Source organism: Spinacia oleracea, chromosome 1 (genome assembly GCF_020520425.1).
Source record: "Spinacia oleracea cultivar Varoflay chromosome 1, BTI_SOV_V1, whole genome shotgun sequence".
In the NCBI taxonomy this organism is placed as follows: domain Eukaryota; kingdom Viridiplantae; phylum Streptophyta; class Magnoliopsida; order Caryophyllales; family Amaranthaceae; genus Spinacia; species Spinacia oleracea.
In genome coordinates, this window is record NC_079487.1 from 124,365,683 (window position 1) to 124,387,786 (window position 22,104).

A 22,104-nucleotide genomic window follows, 5' to 3' on the forward strand; every position below is an offset into this window, starting at 1 on the left:
GATTTAGTACCTAAGATGATGCATTGTACTAGGGAAAAGGCATGTTTTTAGTTTAAACCAAAGTTGTTTCTTTTGTTTCCTTAAAGATGACGCTAGATTAAGTTAATTACCCAGCTTAAACAGAAAATTCTCAACTTTACATACACTTTTAGGGCTTATATATGTATTAGTGTACTTTTAATTCCCCAATTTGTCTGATAAGCCAGTGATCGAGGCGGAGTTTGTAGTCCTAGGATCGAGGCTGTGTGCATACACTCGATCAGTCTGTCCCATAGGCTTAAGTGCTTAACTTGTTTGGTCTTGTGGGTGTTAACTACTTACAAAGTAATACATAATTAGTTGGTAATGTCTTGAGTAGACGGTATCAAGATCTAGGATCGAGTCCCCTCTACACCAGGAAAAAAAATGGTTGGTATTTGTTACCTCCAACCACCAAAAGTTACCAACACTTAATTAACTATCATCGATAATTAATGGCAACGAACTAGTGATCATAAAATCGGCATGTTTGATATACTTTGTACGTAGATTACTCACCTTTAAGATAACTAATAGGTATGTTCGTACGTACGGAGTAGTATATATCCGTATGTACTTGGTATATGTATGTATGTATCTACCTTGGAGGAAAGTAAAACTTTGGTAAACTACTGTTGCATGTAACTATGTAAGTATGTAACTAATGATATGTGAGGAATTAAGTATGAATAAATTGCAATTAACATTATATTTAGGTCGACATTGAAACAAGTTGGTCGACATATTGTCACAATTTCATTAGATTAGGTAATGATTAGATATGTTGAATAAGTATGAAAAGTAAGAGGTGGTGCTAATTGATTAATTGACTACAACATAAAACTAAAGCCATGTAACACATTATTAGCGATCACAACCAAATATCTACAGAGTTTCTTCTACACTTTACCAATTACCACGAGTTTTCAATATTCTTCAGCCGCACGCATGCACTAATTAGTTATTCTTCATCTCACTCTATGAATCAAAATAGAAGTCACCTTAGCTAATATAATCCCTTTTGTTTCATTGAAAAAGCTACGTACAAATTCTCGTAAAAGATCTACTGTATAATTGATAATAAGCTGTCAGCATGTCACCAAAATTATCTCCTACTCACCTAGCTTACCATACTATTGAACATTTGATCACGGGTCTGACAGTTAAACAAGTGTTTGACGGTCTGATAGGAAGCTAAGTCAGACTCTCAAAAAATAGGCAAATTACGGAGTACTATTTGGTTGAGTTATACTCCTAGTGTAATATGAAGTATGAAATTAAAGCTAACGTAGAAGGTGGTGTAGTACATATCTTTTGGATTAGCACAAAGTTAATAAGCTGTTTGTGGACAAACTTTTCCATGAAAAAAATTCTTCGTTTAGTTTCTTTAACTTTCTTTAAATATATATCTTTCTTCCTTTTTCTTTATAAATTTGCCTTTCTTCAGGCTTTGTCTTTCAAGTATAAGGTCCAAAAGATAGCGCTCATGGACCCTGTACGTGATTCATCAACCTAATTAATAAAAATTATTAAAAGTGAGGAATAATTATCTTTCAATTTCCCCCCATGGGCCACGGGTAAAGGGGAAATTATATATGGATAGCTTCATCTAGCTTGTAGCCGATTGACTAAATCACAATCTATATGTACAATTCATCATTAAGATTTATTTTTATTCATATTGGTTTATAGCAGATAATGTAGCCTAGCTATGTAAGTATGGATTATGAACTATCGATTACTAGTGTGATTGATATCCTTAATTAATGGTCTACCGTGTTTTAATCACCTTGTTTTTACTTATTTTTAAAAAATAAATTTAGATATTGAGCAAAAATATGGATCATAAATATCCATTTAAAACTTATGTAAACAAAATTTTTTTTTTTTTTTTGATAAGTCAGAGTAGATTTCATTGCTTGAAAAAACCAGATTACAAACAAAGTCCTAAGCCAGAGAGACTAAGGAACAAACAACATGACAACAGTCATAGGGAAGAAAAGAGAAGAAACAAAGCCTAAACAGTGCATTTGCTCTTCCACCAAATCTGGTCATTTGTGCTAGATTGCTTAGCACCTATATGAGCTAATCTGTCAATCACACTCCTCTGAATGCATCTGATAGTAGTTGAAGGAGTAGGAACCTTCTGATTCCAAAGAGCATCATTTCTTGCTCTCCATAGATTATACACAGTAGCATTGACAGCAGTGTGTATTGCTGTCTTTTGAAATTTGCTGCACTGGCTCTTCCATTTAACCCACCTCAGCAGGCCCATATAATGTACTTTGCTAGTAGGGATATCTAGCCATTCCTCAACCCCCTGTAGACATCTTCTACTGTATTCACAGTCAAAGAAAAGGTGTGGGCGAGTTTCATCTTTTGCCTCACAAAGCAAGCATGTAGTAGTGTTACAGACCCCAATCTTATGTAGCCTTTCTCTTGTTTGCAGTCTCCCTTGGACCATCAGCCAGCAAATCACTCTAGTCTTGGGAATAGAGGCTCTATTCCACACTGCAGATCCCCAAGGGACCTTCTCATGCTGTTGAACCAACTTCTGGTATACCTTCTGGATAGAGTATTTAGGCATTTGATCCAACTCAGCCTCACTAAACAAACTCTTTAGTTTCTCCTTCACACTACAAATCTTTCTCCAGTACCAACCACTATCAGCTTTTGGCTGATAATTCCACCAACCTGCAGTCTTAATGTAGATTGCATTGACCCATCTAACCCACATTGTGTCATGTTTTCTAGCTATAGCCCAAACATATTTCCCTAAAGCTGCAATATTCCATGCCTTAACTTGCCTTATTCCTAATCCCCTTCCTTTTTAGGTCTGCAAACTCTATCCCAGGCAACATAACCTGGTTTAGAACAGAAGTAAGTGCCTTGCCATAAAAAGGCTCTACAGATAGCTTCAACATTTTTAAGCACATGTAAACAAAATTTAATTTAGTTTAAATATAAATGAAAATCATGTGAGTTAAATCCATTTTTAGTAAATGGAATTCTTTACTCCCTCTAGCTATCTAAGCAAAGTAGCTATCTAAGCAAAGTAGGTCAATTTTAGAAATGCCATTTTGTACTGCATTTAAATGTAATTTTAAAGAAGTTTTTGCCAAAATTAGTAAATTTTGTTGATAATTACAGTAAATAAGTAAGAGTATTATTTTGAGACAAAACTATTACATGCATATTAAAAATTTATCCGTACGTGATTATTCGGATAAAGATTTTCATAAATTAAAATTTTATTTTATTATATTGCATATTAATTCGCACATGTGTATGGTCGAATAAGTTACAAGCAATTGATAGAAATTTGAGGACGCACGCGGAATTTTTGATGGACCTCAATTATATAACAAAATTGCATTTTTATCATTGATCACATTAATAAGAATTGTACAACAATATTTGCTTTGGTAGAACACTTGTTTCTACCCCTCATATCTTGTGGGAGCTCTCTTGATTAGATCATCCTAAACTTATGCAAATACAACCTATTTATAGTTGTTGTATTATGGTTTCTAGATTCTTCTACTCCCCTCATCATCTACATTTTTCTTAGGATAATTCTAGACAATTTAGTTACTAGATTTTTCAAAAGATATTTCCTAAGATTATTCTAGATTATAATTTACAATTATATTTCTAGATTTTTCTATACAATACATTTCACTATTGTATTTTTACAAGTGTATTATCTAGATTTTTCTAGATTAATATTTTAACAGCAATTACAAATACAAAGGGGATGAGGGATTCGAAACTAACATATCAAACTGTGTAATTAGGCCAAGACCGTATTAATTGTGTTACTTCGTATATGCTAGCTAATCAACTGCGTTTTGAGCAGCATTATAGAATGCTCGTACTAACTTATAATTACATGCGAAGTACTTTCTCCGGTCCTAAAAGATTACACCATAGCTAAAAATCACTTTATCAAAATTGGGTGTAGAATGTGAACATAAGTTGATAGAGTGTTCCGATGAGGAGAGAGATAGAGAGTGAGAGCAAGTGAAAAAAACTACCATTTAAGACATGGGGCAAATTAAAGGAATACCTATAAAAGAAAAGAAATTTTGCCAAAAAGGATCTTTTATAGTTCAAAATTTGCGAGAAAGGACCTTGTATAAATTTTTGGGTGAAGTCATATTTCAAACTTAAAATTATTGCGAGAGACAAACTGAGACCACTTTCCGATATTAACTTATGTTTCCAGCTGTTGACCATCATGTGCAGGAAACATGGCCTCACTTTTGGCATTCTCGCATTTTTTAACTCCAAAATTCCCAACTATAAAATTTAATTAAAAAAAAAAGAATCGATTTTCTGAATTTGGGGAGAAGAAAAAGAGGGGAAAAGGGTGAACATAGCCAACTTCAACAACACGCAACCTGCATGTGATGGTCAAAGGCCGGAAAGCGGAAGTTAATGCCAGAAAGTGGGGACAGTTTATCTTTCGCAAAGAATGTTACTTTAAGATCTGGCTTCACCCAAAAAAAAATTACAAGATTTTTTCTCGCAAATTTGATCTATAGAAGGTCATTTTTGATAAATTTACCATTTTACCTAGAAGAAATATGGGGTAATTTTTAAGGGCGAGGAGTACTACTAACTTCATATTACTCCGTACACTACAATAAAATGCTTAAATACAGATGTGTAAAGGCAAAAATGACATAGAGCCTACCGTTAAAACAGTGGAAACTAAGACCAAAACAAAGTTGATTATTATGATAAGCTAACAGATTAGTAGTATTAATTAAGGAATAGTTGATTAATTTATTAATCGAAGACGCTATAAAACCCACTAGAAGCCTTAGAAAGGCCCACGTGTAATATGGACAGATAACAAAAAGAGAAGATTGGAGCGCATGAATGTGCACAATTGGCGTGTTCTAATTGGTTAATTGGCCGCGCAGCTTGACATCATGAGAACTCTCTGAAAAGAAAAGATGAGCTTTAGCTGATGACATAATAATATTAAGTCTATAAATAAATGATATTCAATAATAAAGAGAAACAAAAATTAAATAAGTCCCACAACACAATAGTGAATAGCCTGAAATTGCCATCAATCTCTTTTGGAAATTGGACCTCACTTACTCACTTACCACCTCCACTCATCCCACTACCTTAATTACTCATCATTTTTATTTTTTGAATACTTTTTTTTGTTTATATTGCATGGTAATTGCATGCTTAACTAGTTAACTTTCTACTCCCTAGCTTTATCCTAATAATCTTTTAACTGCTACGTAGTACATTCGTTCTTGTATTTTAACTGCTCCATCCCTTCTTTAAATTTTTTAGATAAAGTGCATGTATTCTAAATCTTGAAATCAAAACTTCCTCTCATCCTCAAATTAATATTACACCATAGTTGACTTTTACTCCTCCAATATATTGCTCAGTGTCGGGGCTACGCTGAAGTCGGAATTATGGGACCCTGTGTAATTTCTCAAAATGAGGCCCTTATTCAATTAAAAGAAAAAAGGAAAGAGAATAAAATAAATAAATTGTTAAGAATCAAACCCATGACCTTGGGTATTACGGAGTACATAATAACACTTTAACCACTACTTTAATTTAGTTTTTGTTAACACTTAGGAAACTAATTATATCTGAAATTTGGGGGCCTTGTGCGGTCGCTCACCCCGCACACTCCAAGAACCGCCTATGATATTGCTTTAACCTTTAATATATCAAATTATGTATAAGTAAAAATTATATAAAAAATTGATTTTTAGAAAATATATGTCGACACGAATCTGACATGATCATACACGACTACAATTTTTCTAACAAGACTGAAGGGATGAATTCTAATTTTTTTAACTGCCTTAATAGTTGCTTTCATGTTTGCTATAAGAATTAAATTAAATTGTTGTTGACTTTTGGTTGTCACGTGCATTGAAATTTCATTTTTTACAATATGACAATGATCAGTTTTTAGAATTATTATAATTAAATTAAATGAAAACTTATTAAGGGTATCATAGTCTATTTCATAGGGGACACCAAAAGGCCATTTACTAAAATTACTCCGAATTAAATTATTTAACGAGTATGTTCAAAATTTATTAATTACGGAGTATGTAGTAACTTTAGGGAAATAAATATTTCAGTCAAATATATTATATAAAAGAAAGTAAAATAATTTTAGAATGTCAATGCATACACGAGACCTAATCTAGTTACAATCTAAGATTAAGAAGAAAAAAATTGCTACATTTAGAAATCATTCTTAAAATACGGCTTCAATCGGATACTCTATCCTTTTTATTATTTATAGAGCGAGGGAGTAACGATCTTTAATTAGTTAAGCACCCACCAATACCTCATGCCATCTACTAATATATAATCCCATGATTATGACACTATAATAAAGTGTACCATTAACGACGGAAAATTTCGTCGCTAAAGGTCAATAGTGGTGAGATTTTTTATCGTGAACCCGTCATAAAAGGGGACGTCATTGATGGAAAATCTCGTCGTTAGCTCATCGTAAAAGGCATTTGCGGCGGTTATTCCCGTCTTTATTGGGTTGTTAGCCCCGTTGCAATAGACTTTGCGATTGAATTTTGACCCGTCGTTATTAGGTTGTAATTAATGATACAAATTCTTGTAGTGTGATTTTTCAGCAATTTATAGTGGGGAAGAAAAAGTAGACAATAGAGAGAAAAGTAGAATTAAGTTTTTTTGATTTTTTAATTACAAAAGGTCTTGCATGCACAAGGTGTACAATAAATTTATTGTACACCAACATAACTTTTATCCAGTTTTCTTTAACTTTTACCCAATTTTCTCTAACTTTTTTATTATTTAAAAGAAGTTCATAGATAAACATTTTAAAGGGCTAAATGATAAATTTGTACATTATTATTGATTTTGAAGAAATATTTTTTATTAAATGAAAAATTTTATCAGTAAAAAATAGATAACTTTTACCTATATAAGGGTAACTTTCAAGCATTTTACGTTAACTTTAACTTCGATGTACAATATTTATCGTACACCCCATGTAAATAAGAAATTGTGTTTTAATTATTAATTTAATATGTTAAAACCTAAATTAAAAGGACCAATAAAATCTAAATTAAATAATTTGGAGTATCTAAGAAGTCATTGTCTTTTGATGTGATGAAAATTGACTTGACACAAGATAAGTTTCAACTAATTACATAGTGCATTGCATATAGGATCTACAACCACAAGACTAAATGACTAATGATAATAGGACAAATAATTATGATGATTGACTTAACGAGAAAGATATTGGTAAGCACTATATATACAGACTCGTGCATGGCATAACGTACAAGGTGTTCATTTGCTCATTTTAGGAGATTTTCCAAATGAGTAAATAATCAACTTTGGTTGTTCATGCCCAAAGCATTACAGAGTAGATTATAAAAGAGTTACTGCACAATAATAAAACAAAGCGATTAGATCATCAAAAGATTTTTTAATTATTTTCTCCCAACAATAATAGCTTAGTCACATACCAACATGCGGAGTATATATATAATAGTCACATACCAACATACCAACGACAATAATAGTCACATACCAACATACCAACAATAATAGTCACTACGTATTACGGAGTAGTTGAGAACTTGGGATTATATCACCTAAGTCATTGTATCACCTAATTTGTTTGATTTGATGCAAAAGAAGCTTCAACGTACCAAATAGATAATGCACATACTAAGTAGAATCTACAAGCTAGACAAACAATAGTAAAAAATGATTATGATGATTGGCTGGATGAGAGACTTGATGAGATGAGCTACCAAGCACTATATACGTAATAGTCGAAAAATTCTATTAACAGTTAAGTAATGTAAGACGATATAATAAAAGATTAGGTCAGTGGTACTCGAAATAAATACTCCGTATTTGGTTACAAAATTTGGATAATGCGATTACTCCGTATTATTTTTCAGACGGATAGAGTACAAACTAAAAAGCGAAAGATTTTAGATGGTCGAGTAGAGTGACAGATGATCAAAGACATGGCAATTAAAATTTTAGGCTTGATAGATAGAAATTTAGAAAAGTAAGAAGCGTTATTGGTGGGTACGTATTTTGGAGGAAATAAATTTTACATTCAAATACTTTATGTTTTTTTTAATAAAAAAACAAAATATGTGGAAATTGAAATATGTTTAAATAGCAGTAAGTCATTGTTTTCTTTAATTTTGCTGATCAGGTCATCCGGGCCTTTTGGTGGCTGCGCTCTTGTGGGACAATTTTAGCACCGACCCTTTGAACTTATTTGAAATATGGCATTATCAAACATCATGATTCATGTAAATCCATTCATGGAATATCTGATTACATTACTAGTTCATCTCCTATCAGACTAGCTATCTTATACTATTTTAAATTTTTAACTGGTAAATTATGCCTATAATATGATGAATATGCAGAAAATTATTGGCATGATATGTGATCTGATAGTTAATAAATCGACAGCTTATATTGTACAAAATGTCGTATTCAAGTACTCTGTATCAACTGTACAAATTATGTATGAAATATCTCAAGATTTTATAAACTTCGTCTGCATCTTATTGTCACGTCAATAATCGGTCAAATACCGTCTTTGGTGTCGGTACAACGTATATGTGTATGTTTGTATGTATGTATGACTATTACAATACAATGTTTGTACTTAGGTGCTTAACTTCTTATGTCCATAAAACTTCGTTGTATTTGGTGTATAGGAGAATTATAAATAATGTCAGTGAAGTACTTCGTAGTTACGTAGACAGAATTTAATTTCCCGTACGTAGCTACCTGTAATTAAGACATTACCAATTAAGCCAATTGAATTATATAGTACGTAGTATATCAACAATTAAATTATATGATCGATCTCAACATGAAGCTGCGTAATTGGGGTAGAGAGTTGCTTATTGATGATCAACATATATATATTAAAGCATATAATTAGATAGATGCCTATATAGTCGTAAAATGCTTGAATTATTTGTGTACACCTTTTTTGGAGGGAGAGATCACCATCAAGAAAGAGACTAATGAGGACTTCAATAGTCCAATTTGCTATATTTATGTGTTTGGCATCATTCCACTACTTTCCTCTCATCGATCACATTATGAAAGGGACTTATATATATACGGGGTGTTTTAGGGCCACTTTTACGTGTATCGCTATTCGACGTCCTAATCCGTTAAAAACGCCCGCGTATTTGACTTGAAAGGACAATTGTGCCCTTATAAAAACTACCCACCACCCTCCCCTTCACCACACCCCTCCCCGTGACCACTACCACCACGCAGCTGGCTGAACTCACCACCACCCCCTTCCCGACACCACCACCATCCTCTTCCCCACCTTTGCACCACCATCGTCTTCCTCGCGCACCTCCTCTCCTCCTTAATTTCTGCACTTCCTACACAAGCATTACCAGTCCCGTTCCCCAAGGTCGACGACGCTCCTCCATCGTCGTGGTCGTCGGCATTTGAGCACCATCGTCGCCGGAGATTCGATTATTTATTTATTTATTTATTGTAGGCTAAAGTGCCGATTGGCGGGTGGCGACCATGGTGGCTCGCCCAGAAATGGCGAAACCCACCATGGCTCAGCCGCATATCTGGGGTGGGTGAGCCATGGTGGGTGCCGCTTTTTTTGGGCGAGCCACCATGGTTGCTGCCTTCTAATTCTTGGCGGCAGTTCACTTAATTTTTTTTAAATTTTTTTTTTCTGGGTTTAGCAGTTATACAAAAAAAAAAAATCTTAAAAATTAAAATTCATTATTGTTAAATTTTATAAATTCTGAAATTATTTTGAGAATTAAATAAATTTGTTAAATTTTTTCTTTGTAAAAATCTGAATATTAAAAAAATTAACGGTTTTTTCATGAAATACCCCCGAGGTTTGCAAAAACGCACCAAATACCCTCGCGTGTTTCGATTCACATAATATACCCCTATTTTTTTCCAAGTTTGCACCAAATACCCCTAAACCGACCTTCCGTTAGTCCTCCGTTAAGTCGTGTTTATAATTCACAGAATACCCCTATTTATAAACCTATTGCACAATATACACCTATTTTGAAACTAAGTTGCACCAAATACTCAAACTGGTTTTAAACTGCAGAATTTGATTTCCACAAATTGTTCACCTAATTAATCAAATTAATCAACCTAAAAGTTAAACATAAAACAAAAATAGAAGTAATAATCAAAGAAAATTGAAATGATCAAACAACAAATCCAATAAGAAATTGATTGAATTGAATTATATTGTTGGTGTACATATCGATCAGTGCATTAGTCAAGTTTAAAACTCCACCACCAAATCAATGCGATTTTTTGGTGTAGTATTTACAGGTCAGGCGCTTAGAATGAATGATTTACTTCATTCGTATTAACCTTTTAAACTTATAGGAGCTACCTGTCGTCAATCCTAATCTTCTAGCTCTTTCCCAAAACTCCACCAAATCAGTTGCAATGCTACCGATCAAATTCCATGTCAAGTTCCCAATTTTACCACTTCAATATTTATGAAACAAATGGGTCCCAAGTACTATACCAGCAAGTCAGCAACATCTAAGTACACTCTACAGTCTACACCAACAAAATAATGGCAACAACCAATTTTTCAAATGACAGATTAGTTAATTCCTCTGAAGCTCTGGTTGTTTGTCACCAAATTTTTTATCAGGACTTGGTGCCATGTATTCCAGTTACGCTTATGAAGGAACAGATTGAAGTGTGGAGAGGACCGAACCATGAACCTGTGGGGAATGGAACTTTTCTTTCAGCGCGGGAGTCCGTTGAGAATTCCATCAAAAATTTGGTTTGGGATTCTTGAGGACACGAGCTTGTGTACGGAGTTGCTACAAGTTCAAGGGAGATCTGGGAGCAGTTTAGTATTTGCTTAATGTCACAGAAACTCAAGTGGTGGATCGAGCTGGGCTAAAATACCCGACCCAGCCAACACAAGAGCAACCACCCGCGCCAGCAAACCTATCCGTGGATGCGAAAGACCACCCAGATTCCACCACCCCCGTCGCATCCATCAGCAACCACCACCCTACTGTCGCAGCCATCAACAACCCCCTCCCAGCCAACACACCGCCGCGAAACTTCCGCGCCACCGGAGAATCGACAACCTTCCCAATGCGGCCACCGGAAAACGACCACCCTCCGCGAAGCCAAGTCGACCACCATCAGCATCTGATTTAAGTGATCCTCCGGATCACTGCCGGCGACCAGAGATCGGCCTCCGCCGGCGAGGAGAGAGAAATAAAAAAATATGAGATCCGACGGATCTACCCAGAATTACTGGGTTTCGAGTAGGTTGAAGCTTGAAGAACAGGGGAGAGGAGAGAGAAATAGAAGAATATGAGATTTTTTTTTTTTGAGTTTCTGCCAAAGGGAAGGTAAGTAAATGGGGGTCATAACACAATTAAGGGCAAAATAGTAAAACTCCACTAACGGTAGACTAACGCCGTTAACTGTTAGGTGCATCTCATGAACAGTACGGATAAATAGGGGTATATTATGTGAATCGAAACACGCGAGGGTATTTGGTGCGTTTTTGTAAAGCTCGGGGGTATTTCATGAAAAAACCGTATAATTAATTGTTCAAAATAAATTTTTAAAATAAATAATTGTTAAAATAATTTTTTTTTATTATTAAATTTCTGAAATTTAGAAGGAATGGGCGTTAAAAAAAAGATTTTTTTTTAAAAAAATTACACAGTGCCGCCCAGATTTGGTGGTTGTGTCCATGGTTAAGCCGGCCAAAATTAGCGGCGGCGACCATGGCTCAGCCGCGCAAGATCTGTGGCTGGGCCATGGTCGCCGCCGCCAAATCTGGGCGGGTCAACCATGGACACGGCCGCCAAATCTGGGCGGCACCGTGTTTTCCAGAAAATAAAAAAAAAATTAAAAACTTACCGGTTGAAGCAGCGACGCCGCAGTGGCTGGGACGGAAGCAGCGACGCAAGCGGTGGATGGGCGGTAGCAGCGATGCAGGCGATGACTCCCTCTTCGTCGGCATCTTCCTCTTCGTCGTTCCTCTCCTGTCTTCGAAGCAGCGACGCAAGCAGTGGAGGTGGGATGGAAGCAGCGACGGAGGTGGGACGGAAGCAGCGACGCAAGCGGTGGAGGTGGTGCAGCGCGGAAGTGGTGCAGCGCGGAGGTGGTTGCAGTGCCAAGGGGGGAGGGTTATGGGCGGCTGATAGGTGGAGGAGGGTTATGGGTGTTTGGGTCAGTTAAGGTGAAGGGAACGAAAAGAGGGAATTTTAAGGGTAATTTCGTATTTTCATTCAAAATACGCGGGCGTTTTTAGCGGATGAGGACATCGAATAAAAACCCCCCACTTTTACTCCGTAATTTTCTTCCAAGTGGTATACGTACTCTATATACACTATAGTCTATATACGGAGTAATACTATTACGTAGTACTACCTATGTTTCCGAAAGTTTTTTACGCATCGGAATATGTGTTTAAAGTATAAAAATTTTGACTGTAAATTCTCACTATTATAGATTTATAGTGTTATATATATCAAAACATTATCACGTAAAATCTTGTTAAATTGGTCTCTATATGTATTTTTAAAATATTAACTTTTAAAAAAAAATCACATACGAAATTGGATATGTTAATGAATAAAATATTACCTTGAAGTCCGTGTAAAGTACTTTAAGAAATGAAGGTAGCATAAGGCTTAAAAAAGAAGCCGGAACTAACATTTTTGAACTTATAACCTTGAACTTATTTGAATTCATTATCCCATAACTTATTACTAATGTAGCATGAGGTGTGAAAAATAAGGTAAAAAAACCAAATATGGACGTATGTTATTTGAACTCATAGCTTTGAACTTATTAAGCTTATTTCCCTTTCTCCACATTGCATCAACTTTAATTGACATGGTTGATGTGGATAACTACTCCCAGCCTCCGTCCCTTAATACTCTACCTGTTTTAACTTTTTGCATTAGTCACTTAATTAGACCCTATTTTATTTCTAGTATATGAAAACAAATGTTAGTATATAATATATTGTTGGCTTCATCTTAATATATATTTTCAAAATATTAATATTTGTATGAGTTTTTATAATATGTAGTTAAAGAAATTGGTGGTCAAAGTTGTGCATTGGCAAGCGTGTCCGGTCAAGCAGGTCGAGTATTAAGGGACGAAGGGAGTAGTAAAGTACCCGTGCGATGCACTATTTATATTCTACATATTAATTTTGAATGAAAATTAAACTATAGTTATTGACAATAATCATCAATAAAACTTATAGGTATTTTTCTAATTAAAATTAACGATTGATAGATATGTAATGGCCCGTAACCCGTTCAGTGTCTTATCCTTTTAAAAAAAACAAAACCACCCATGTTCATCATCCATATCAAAAATAAAGTCATTTGATTCTACCATTTACTTCAATAATCATATCCTGATCGATATCCACCTAATACTCGACACAACCATTTACCTTTATACTCGATCACTTAACACCCATACACACAATCTACTCTATTCAGATAGAGATGGCTTTGAGGCAGGGCGGGTGTGGAAGATTGATCCCTCCATAAACGTACATACTTATCTTGTCCCCATCTCCGCCATCCACGATAAGGTATGGTACTCATACTCGTCTCAAACTCGATCTTAATTTCAATCTCAATCCCACCCTCGGGGTACAAAAAGAAAATCTCATCCCCTCTCCATCACCCACCCGACAATCCACATCCGCCTCAAGCTCAACTCTAGTTTTCAATATCTTAGTTAATTATCCATAAATATAATTTAGATTTCATACAAATTAATATTTTACGTAGTATATTATACATCGTGTATCGCATGGGTATTATATAGATAGTCAATGTTCTCTTGTAAATAAATGTTATTCATTTGATTGGATTCCACCAAAGTATGAATAGGGACTTATCAAAATCATTGTCAAATGTGATAACCGGCCTAGACACAACTTTATTGCATGACTAATTTAAAATTAAAACCTTCATTAACAAGAGCTTATATGTAAATCTACTTCTACTAATAGGGGTAGCATATAGTGTTAGTAGACTAATTTTCAAAAAAAAAAATAGTGTTAGTAGACTAATTATCACTAAGCCAACAATATTTGAACGGTGCATGGAATTCGAGGATTTTAATCCATTGTAGTCCGCTTTTTGTTTTAAACTCTTTTCGTTGCGTGAGTATGATTTTTACCTTTTTCGATCAATACATATTTCATGTAACAATATTTTTTCAATACTTGAGATCAAAAGTAATGAAATTTTGTCATATTGAGATTCACTACAAGAAATTGTACTATTAATGACAGGAAATCCCGTCGCGAAAGGCCAATAATCGTTGATTAACGACGAGATTTCCTGTCGCGAACCCGTCATAAAAGGGGGCCGTCGCTAATAGGAATCCCGTCGTAAATCCGTCGTAAGCCCGTCGTAAAAGACATTTGCGACGGTTATTCCCGTCATTGTTTGGTTGTTAGCCCCGTCACAAAAGGCTTTTGCGACGGAATTTTTGACCCGTCGTAAATAGGTTGTCGTTAAAGATACAAATTCTTGTAGTGATTCTTATTAAAAACAAATCTAATAAAACCTCACATATTTTTCTTATGGATGATGATAAAGGTCACAACTTATGACAACATTTACTTGTCATAATCTTACGTGTCAGAATTTAATTGGTATATATATGCGTCACTTAGACTATGCGTCATCGGAATAGTTTTACTACTAATGCAATATTTTTACTATAAAAATATGTAAATAAGGTTGTCGATATAAAGAAGGAAACAAATTACAATTTTAAGATTTTCCTACTTTTTTTTGAAACATGTATAATAGGTTATATAACTTAAATATTTTAGTTTTCAATTTAAATCATGACACATAAGCATGCCATGTCATCATTGTGACACGGCTTAAAGGTCGCAATATGCGACCTTTATCATTTTTTTTATTTTTTTTTTATTTTTAGTATTTCGTGATGACATTATTATTCTTGATCAAAGTTTTGATTTTTTAGTCGTGACATTCTAAATCTCTATTCTATAATAGAACGTCTGAGCTTTTGTTTTTTTCATGTCCCATTTCAAAATAGCTAGTACGGAATATGTCTTTACTAACCTGTTAAATTTATTTAAGTGTAACAAAATCTATTCATCTATATCCAGAAAAAAGTTAATTCCAAACAAAAAATAAAAAAAAATATTTACATTTATCTAAACAACTACACACGCAATATCAAATCTATTTTTTTAAAAATAACAATATTTATGTAAAATATGACGCACACGTCGTTTGCCTAGCTAATCACTGAATAGTACATAAACAAATGGAGGGAAAGGGAGAGTAAAAAAGAGGGATGAGGCATGTTTTTGGGGAAGAAATCCGTAAATGGAGCAGTGTCCTTGAACTGTGGATTTGGGTTTTGTTTTGTTCTGTTACTCTAAGAATACCTTTGAAAAATTGTCAATAATTTTAAATAAAGTTAATACGGCTAATTATGTCCCACTTTCCACATGGAGGTTTCAGATTATTATTATAATAATGTTAAAAACACAAAAAGAAATCGAGGGACCGTTGTTAGGTATACGTAAGTTATTTTGGTTGGTTTCATTAAGAAACATCCTACTTATTCATCAAAATTACTGTACGTTGGAATCTAAGTACTACGTACATGGTTTAATAAGGATTTAGCAAGCACATTCGTCCACATTGATCCCATTATTAGTTTGTTAAGAAGGATTTAGCCATGACTGCTTGCTTACTCATAGCCCTGCTAGTTGATCGATCTGTTTGATCTAGCTTTCGGAAGCTCATGTGACCAGAGGTGAGAAGTTAATTCATTGTCAAAAAGTCATATGCAGTACAACATATACAACGAGATTTGAATCTAACGACTACATAACAATTGAATTAATAAAAACTTTATTTTACAAAGCTTTGATAGTTACACATTGATCATTTTTATACCTCCTTTCAAATCAATGTGGATGTTTTACGACCCTTTTTGATGAGGAAGTTTATGGGTTTAATGATTTATAGTAGCCGTCGTGGAAATGATTTTTGTCTAATTCATCTGATGACAGTGGAAGGGTTGACTTTTTCCAACTCGTTTAAATTTTTAGCCAAAACTTATAAATCATTTTAAACTTTTCCATTATGAAGGAAGTGGTATATTTTTGTTGTTTGGATAGGGGCCAGAAAAATAGAATAATATTCCTACCATTAATTATTTAAGAAATAAATCAATCCAAGACCGAAAAGATTTATTTGTAACAACAATTACATGGTCTAATATTAAAAAGAACGAAAATTTCCACTCCATTATTATGTTGTACAGATTTTGCATCAAAAAATTGTGTTGTAGAGATTTAATAGAAAGTGAGAGGTCTTAAAATCACTCCTAATACTTTAATCAATTAAACTAGCTTGCGAATTTAAGTCCACTGATAATTTGACAACTAATTTACTTCCACTTAATAATTTGACATTGTAAATTCTTACGTATGAGATGATCAGTTGACGCTGTAAAACTCTGCAAAATGAAACGAGTAATAATTTGTTAAAGTAAAATTAGAAAACAGAATTCTAAAACAGAGTTTTTGAAATTACTTCCTTCTGGCACTGGCCAAGCTGCTACTATTTGCAAGATTAATTGGGCAGTTCTATCATGTGAATTGGCCAACATACAACTGGAAGCAAATTTCAGCTTACTAGTACTATATGTTTGACTTACTACGAGTATTAATTAATTTACTAGCACTATATTACATGCTAAAATTGGAATAGGAAAAGAAAAAGGAGAATAATGGTGCATTTTTAATGTGGAAAAGTGAAGTAGGACTGAGGGTCTTAAGTCTTGTACAAAGTATTTGTATATATTTCTTCCATTTAAATATAATTGTAATGTTACTAATCAGGTCATGACCTAATAGTTAAGATTAATGATTGTATGATATGTTATAAGTTCAAATTTATCCTCCATAATTTGTAACTTGAATTAGTTTTGTGGTTCACCCTCCTTAATTTGGAAATTGTATTACTCTTGTAGTCTTGTGTCTCACCCTCCTTAACTTATAATTTCGCACCCAAAAAATAAAATATAAGAAGTTGACTTATAATCCTCAATAGCACGTGATTTGACCTTGTTTGATAAATATTTCGTAGCTTTTTATTGGCTTTTGGTTTTTTCATTTGGTTAAACATCGGCTGAAAGCCCGACCTTTAAGCAACAAAAAAAGATGCTTATAACTAAATACGAAGTACTCCCTCCATTCCTTTTTGTTGTACCCATAAGGAATGTTGGGGGTATTTTAAGAAAACTGAATCTTGGGTTATATTGGGATATGGGTAATGATTGGGTGTAAGAATAATGATTGGGTGTAAGAAATTATATATTTAAAATAAAGTGAAGAGAGAGAAAATATTAAAGAAATAAGATAAATGGAAATTAAACCCAGAATTTGTAAGAAATTAAACCCAGAATTTCGAATACTCAGAAGGCCAGAATACCCAGAATATTCAACCAAAATCGACGAACAAATTGTATCCAGAATAATCAACCAAAATCGACGAACAAATTGTACCCAGAATATTCAACCAAAATCGACAAACTATCTTCATCGAAAGCAATCAACCAAGAAAATCGATTTATCAACCCAGAAATCGACAAAATCGACAAATTAACCCAGATTTCAACCAAAATCGAATAAAAAATCGAGCAACATCAACCCAGAATTCAACAAAAATCAACCCAAATTAAACCCAGAAATACGAACAAGTTCAACCCAAATTAAACTGAGAAAATCGAACAACAAATTCAAGCCAAATCGAACTATTTCAACCCAGAAAATCGAATAAATTCAACCAAATATCGAGCAAATTCAACCCAAATTCAACACAGAAATGCGAACAATTTCAACCCAAATTCAACCCAAAATCAACCACCAATTGAATTCGACCAAATTAACCCAAAAATCGACCAAATACAACCCAAAAAATCTGCCAAAAAATCATCGAAAATCAACCGAAAAATTCGACGAAAATCAACCTAAAACTCGACAAAAACCACCCAGAAAATTCGACAAAATTATACCCAGAAATCGAGCAAAATTATACCCAGAAAACTCAACCAAAATTATACCCAGAAAACTCAACCAAAATTATACCCAGAAATCGAGCAAAATTATACCCAAATATTCGACCAAATTCGAGATAATTAAACCCAGAAATTCGACCAAAAAAATAGAAAATTAAACCTTGAAATTCGAGAAAATAATACCCAAAATCAACCACCAAATTTGACCAAATTTAACCCAAAAATTCAGCCAAAATAACAACCAAAATCAACCCAAATTTTCGACAAAAATCACCCAAAAAGTTCGACAAAAAAACGCACAAAAATAAATTAATACTCACTTTATCTCAATGTCACGATGTTGAGGATTTAGAGGTCAAATTCGACCATGAAAACTCTAGATCTAGAGTTTTTGTAGTCGAATTTCACCATCTAAAGCCATATTTCCGTATTTTACGACTTTAACGGAGAGTGGTGTCGGCGGCGGAGGTTTGGTTGTGGTGGTGGCGGCGACCTCACATCCAAATATGAAGAACAGAGAGATGTTTTGGAGGAGAGAGAGTGAAAAACGTAGAGGATGAGAGAAACAGAGCAAGAAATGAATAGAGGGAGGGAGAGAGAAAATGAAGGAGAGAGAAAATGAAGAGAGAGAGAGAAATCAGAGAGAGTGAAAAACGTAGAGGATGAGAGAAACAGAGCAAGAAATGAATAGAGGGAGGGAGAGAGAAAATGAAGGAGAGCGAAAATGAAGAGAGAGAGAGAAATCAGAGAGGTGGGAGAGGAGGGTGAAGTGAATGAGAGAGAATTGAAAGAGACGGGTAGTGGGTGGGGTTAGGGGAAATGGGAAAATAATTAAATAAGGGTGGTGGGAAAAAGATGGTAGAAAAAGTGTAGAATCTTAGGGTTTTTTGGTAAATAATGGGGAATCTTAGGGTAAATTGGTAAAAAAACTATGGCCAAAAATAGTAAAGATTCAGTAGGGGAACAATAAAAAGAAACGCCAAAAAAGGAAATGGGAACAACAAAAAGGAATGGAGGGAGTAGCTTTTATCTTTTAGCTTATGGGTATAAAAGTTGTTCATAACATCAAACAATAGATTTTACAAAACGTACTTTAAAACAAATAAGCACATAGTTGACTTTAGTTTATTAAAAACCAACCGAAGATGGAATTAATTGTATTAATGTTTTCCTAATCATTTTTTCTCTAATATTAAAGGCATTAATAACCATACATATTGTCCTTTTATTTTATTTTATAATCAATTATGATATTGAAATTAGATATAATGGCTCCAACCAGAAAGGTGTAGGCAGCAGCATCCAATCACAAAAAGAGCATTGCTTTTTTCAAAAATTTGAAAGAGGAATCCACAAACTTAACATCTATCACATTCACTACTCACTAGTAGATCGAGTAGTTCATCACCAAAACACAAGTGAAACAAAGACACACACACACAAAAATGAGAGAGGAGCCAATAACATCAAAGGTACATCCCTCCATAAATTAAATGTATTTTTGCTTTCAACCTTCTAAATCATTTCTCAACCACTTAGCTAGCTATGTAGTATCACGTGGACTACAAGTCCCCACATTATTACCTCAGTAACATTCCACCCGTCGTCGTTATACTGTTTTTTTTTTAATAGTCTCAAGTTTCAATTAACTAATTCGAGTAATGTCTTCTTCTATTCACCTGATTTGGTATGATTTAGTTTTTGATCTGATGTGCTCTGATATGTTCTAAATATTTTATGTGAGTGTTTTTACTTTTTTTTTACTGGTCTAACCTGATCTGATCTAATAAGAAATAAGAATAATGTGAAGAAAACACATCCCAAATAGGTGTTTAAAAGTCACCTACCTTCCAATCAAGCGAGACCAAAAATTGATACTCATTGTATAAACTTAATATTGTACATTTGTACACATTCGTTTCACAATGATGTTCCAATTTAGAATTTTGACACTAGTCACAACTGAAGAAAATCTTCTACAGAGTAATTTTTATTTCCCCCAATATATAAGAAAAACATATTAAGGCGGGTCTTGTTTGATTTATTTCAATGACTACTTTAACAATATCAACATTTTATATATATTTTTTTTACTAATGTATAATTACGTGATAAAATGATATAAAAAAGTGCATTGACAAACTTGAAAAAAGAAACTGAAACATTATTATGGAATGGAGGAAATAGGTATACTTGGGTACCCATTATTTTTCCTCAAGTTAAGGAAGCGTTTGGTTAACCATAGAAAGCAAAAGTTCTTATGAAGTCTCTCATGTACTCCGTATTCACATTTCCTAGGAAGTAGGAAATATTGTTTGGTTGAACATGGTAAGTAACTTTCAATGGGAAGTTCTACTACGTAGGGAACCTAATTAAGCAACTTTCTCCATTTTGTGAGAAGTAGAAGTTATAAGGGAGTGTGACTTCTCATGTTTTTGCAAACCAAACAACACTAGAACCTTCCATTTCCTTCCTAATATGATTTTTCATGTCAATTAACAACATAATTACTGAAATAAGGTGAATAGAACATACCCTTATACAGTTACACTGCATCACCACATATCATGTGATTTTTACTTCAACTTACTACTCCGTACAAACAACAAAAAGTCTTATCCTTGATATTCCTACATATCCACAGTATCAATAGGAACCATGCGTGAGTAGCTAAAATGGTCCTACAATGTTCTTGTATTGTATTATCAATATTTATGATGGGGTTATGTTTTAAAGACAATGTATATAAGAACAAGATGTATACTACCAACCCACAAACTAGTAGGCAATAGGCATTCATCAATTTAAACAATCCATACAAAAACACATGCTTCGGTGCGGGTTAAAGGTCACGAATATTATCGTGCATTGTTTATAATTGAGTCACCAACAAACTTAAAAATTGAAATTTCGAGAAAGAGAGGGAAACGTGTATCATCGATCGTTCCAATCTATGTATCAATCAATCCCCGCATATGGTCTTGCTTGTTAAACATCATTTGCATTATTTTATATTATTACGAGGAAAAAATACGGTTAGCAAATTCATTAAAGATCATTTGTCCATTGTTACACGCAGAGATATCCCACACAAAAGATTTTGCACGCACAAGGTGTACAAGAAACTTATGGTATACGGAGTAACTTTTTTCCAGTTTCTTGTAACTTTCACCCATTTTTTTTGTAACTTTTAATATGTTTTGATTAACTTTTATATTATGAAAAAAATTGATGGACAAATATTTTAAAGGCCTAATTGATTACTTTTATACATTATTAATAATTTCGAGGAATAATTTTTATAAAAAATGATAAAATTTACCACTAAAAAATATATAACTTTTACATATACCGGAGTAACTTTTAAGTATTTTAGATTAGTTTTTTATTCCGATTCACAATATTTATTGTATTCCACCTTTGAAATAAGAATTTGTGAATATTATAAGAGTATAGATTTCCTCAAGCTGATTAAACTTCAAACGATTCTAATCTAACAAGGTGATGAGCTACAAGGTTTGTATCATTGTTGTCCATTTGCAAATAAAGATAAGATTTGCTATGAATCGAATTAATTAATTGCAACATCATGAAATCAATTTTAACTTAGTGTATATCTCGATCGATGAAGTTTATGTATACAGATTATATTGGGAGTTGTTAGAATAATGTTTTGAATCGATCAAGCTCTTTACTGCAACGCCCCAACATGGGGATCTCGCTTGAGGTTTTTCGTGCTTGATTCTTTTCGGCCAAAATCCGTCCTTGTCGGGTAGATAGGAACGTGCTTCTTTTGATCAACCCTAACTAGGCTTGTTCGTCAGCGAAAACTTGAAACATATTGAAATGACTTACGAACTTTAAGCCGTGTCATAATGATTATAAAATGACATGCTTATGTGTCATGATTTAAATTGAAAACTAAAATATTTAACTTATATA

At 33.8% G+C, this 22,104-nt stretch overlaps 1 protein-coding gene across 1 annotated transcript; it reads right to left on the bottom strand.

Annotated features, from left to right (window-relative positions):
- Positions 1–2,035: 2,035 nt before the first annotated feature.
- On the bottom strand, positions 2,036–2,755 carry LOC110784454 (uncharacterized). The gene has a single exon (XM_056834508.1). The coding sequence runs from the start codon at positions 2,753–2,755 to the stop codon at positions 2,036–2,038; it is 720 nt and encodes a 239-aa protein (XP_056690486.1).
- Between the last annotated feature and the right edge of the window lie 19,349 nt (positions 2,756–22,104).

What these genes read in the sequence shown, in the direction of transcription:
- LOC110784454 (XM_056834508.1), bottom strand. Translation starts at nt 2,755, where the DNA reads ATGTGGGTTAGATGGGTCAATGCAATCTACATTAAGACTGCAGGTTGG.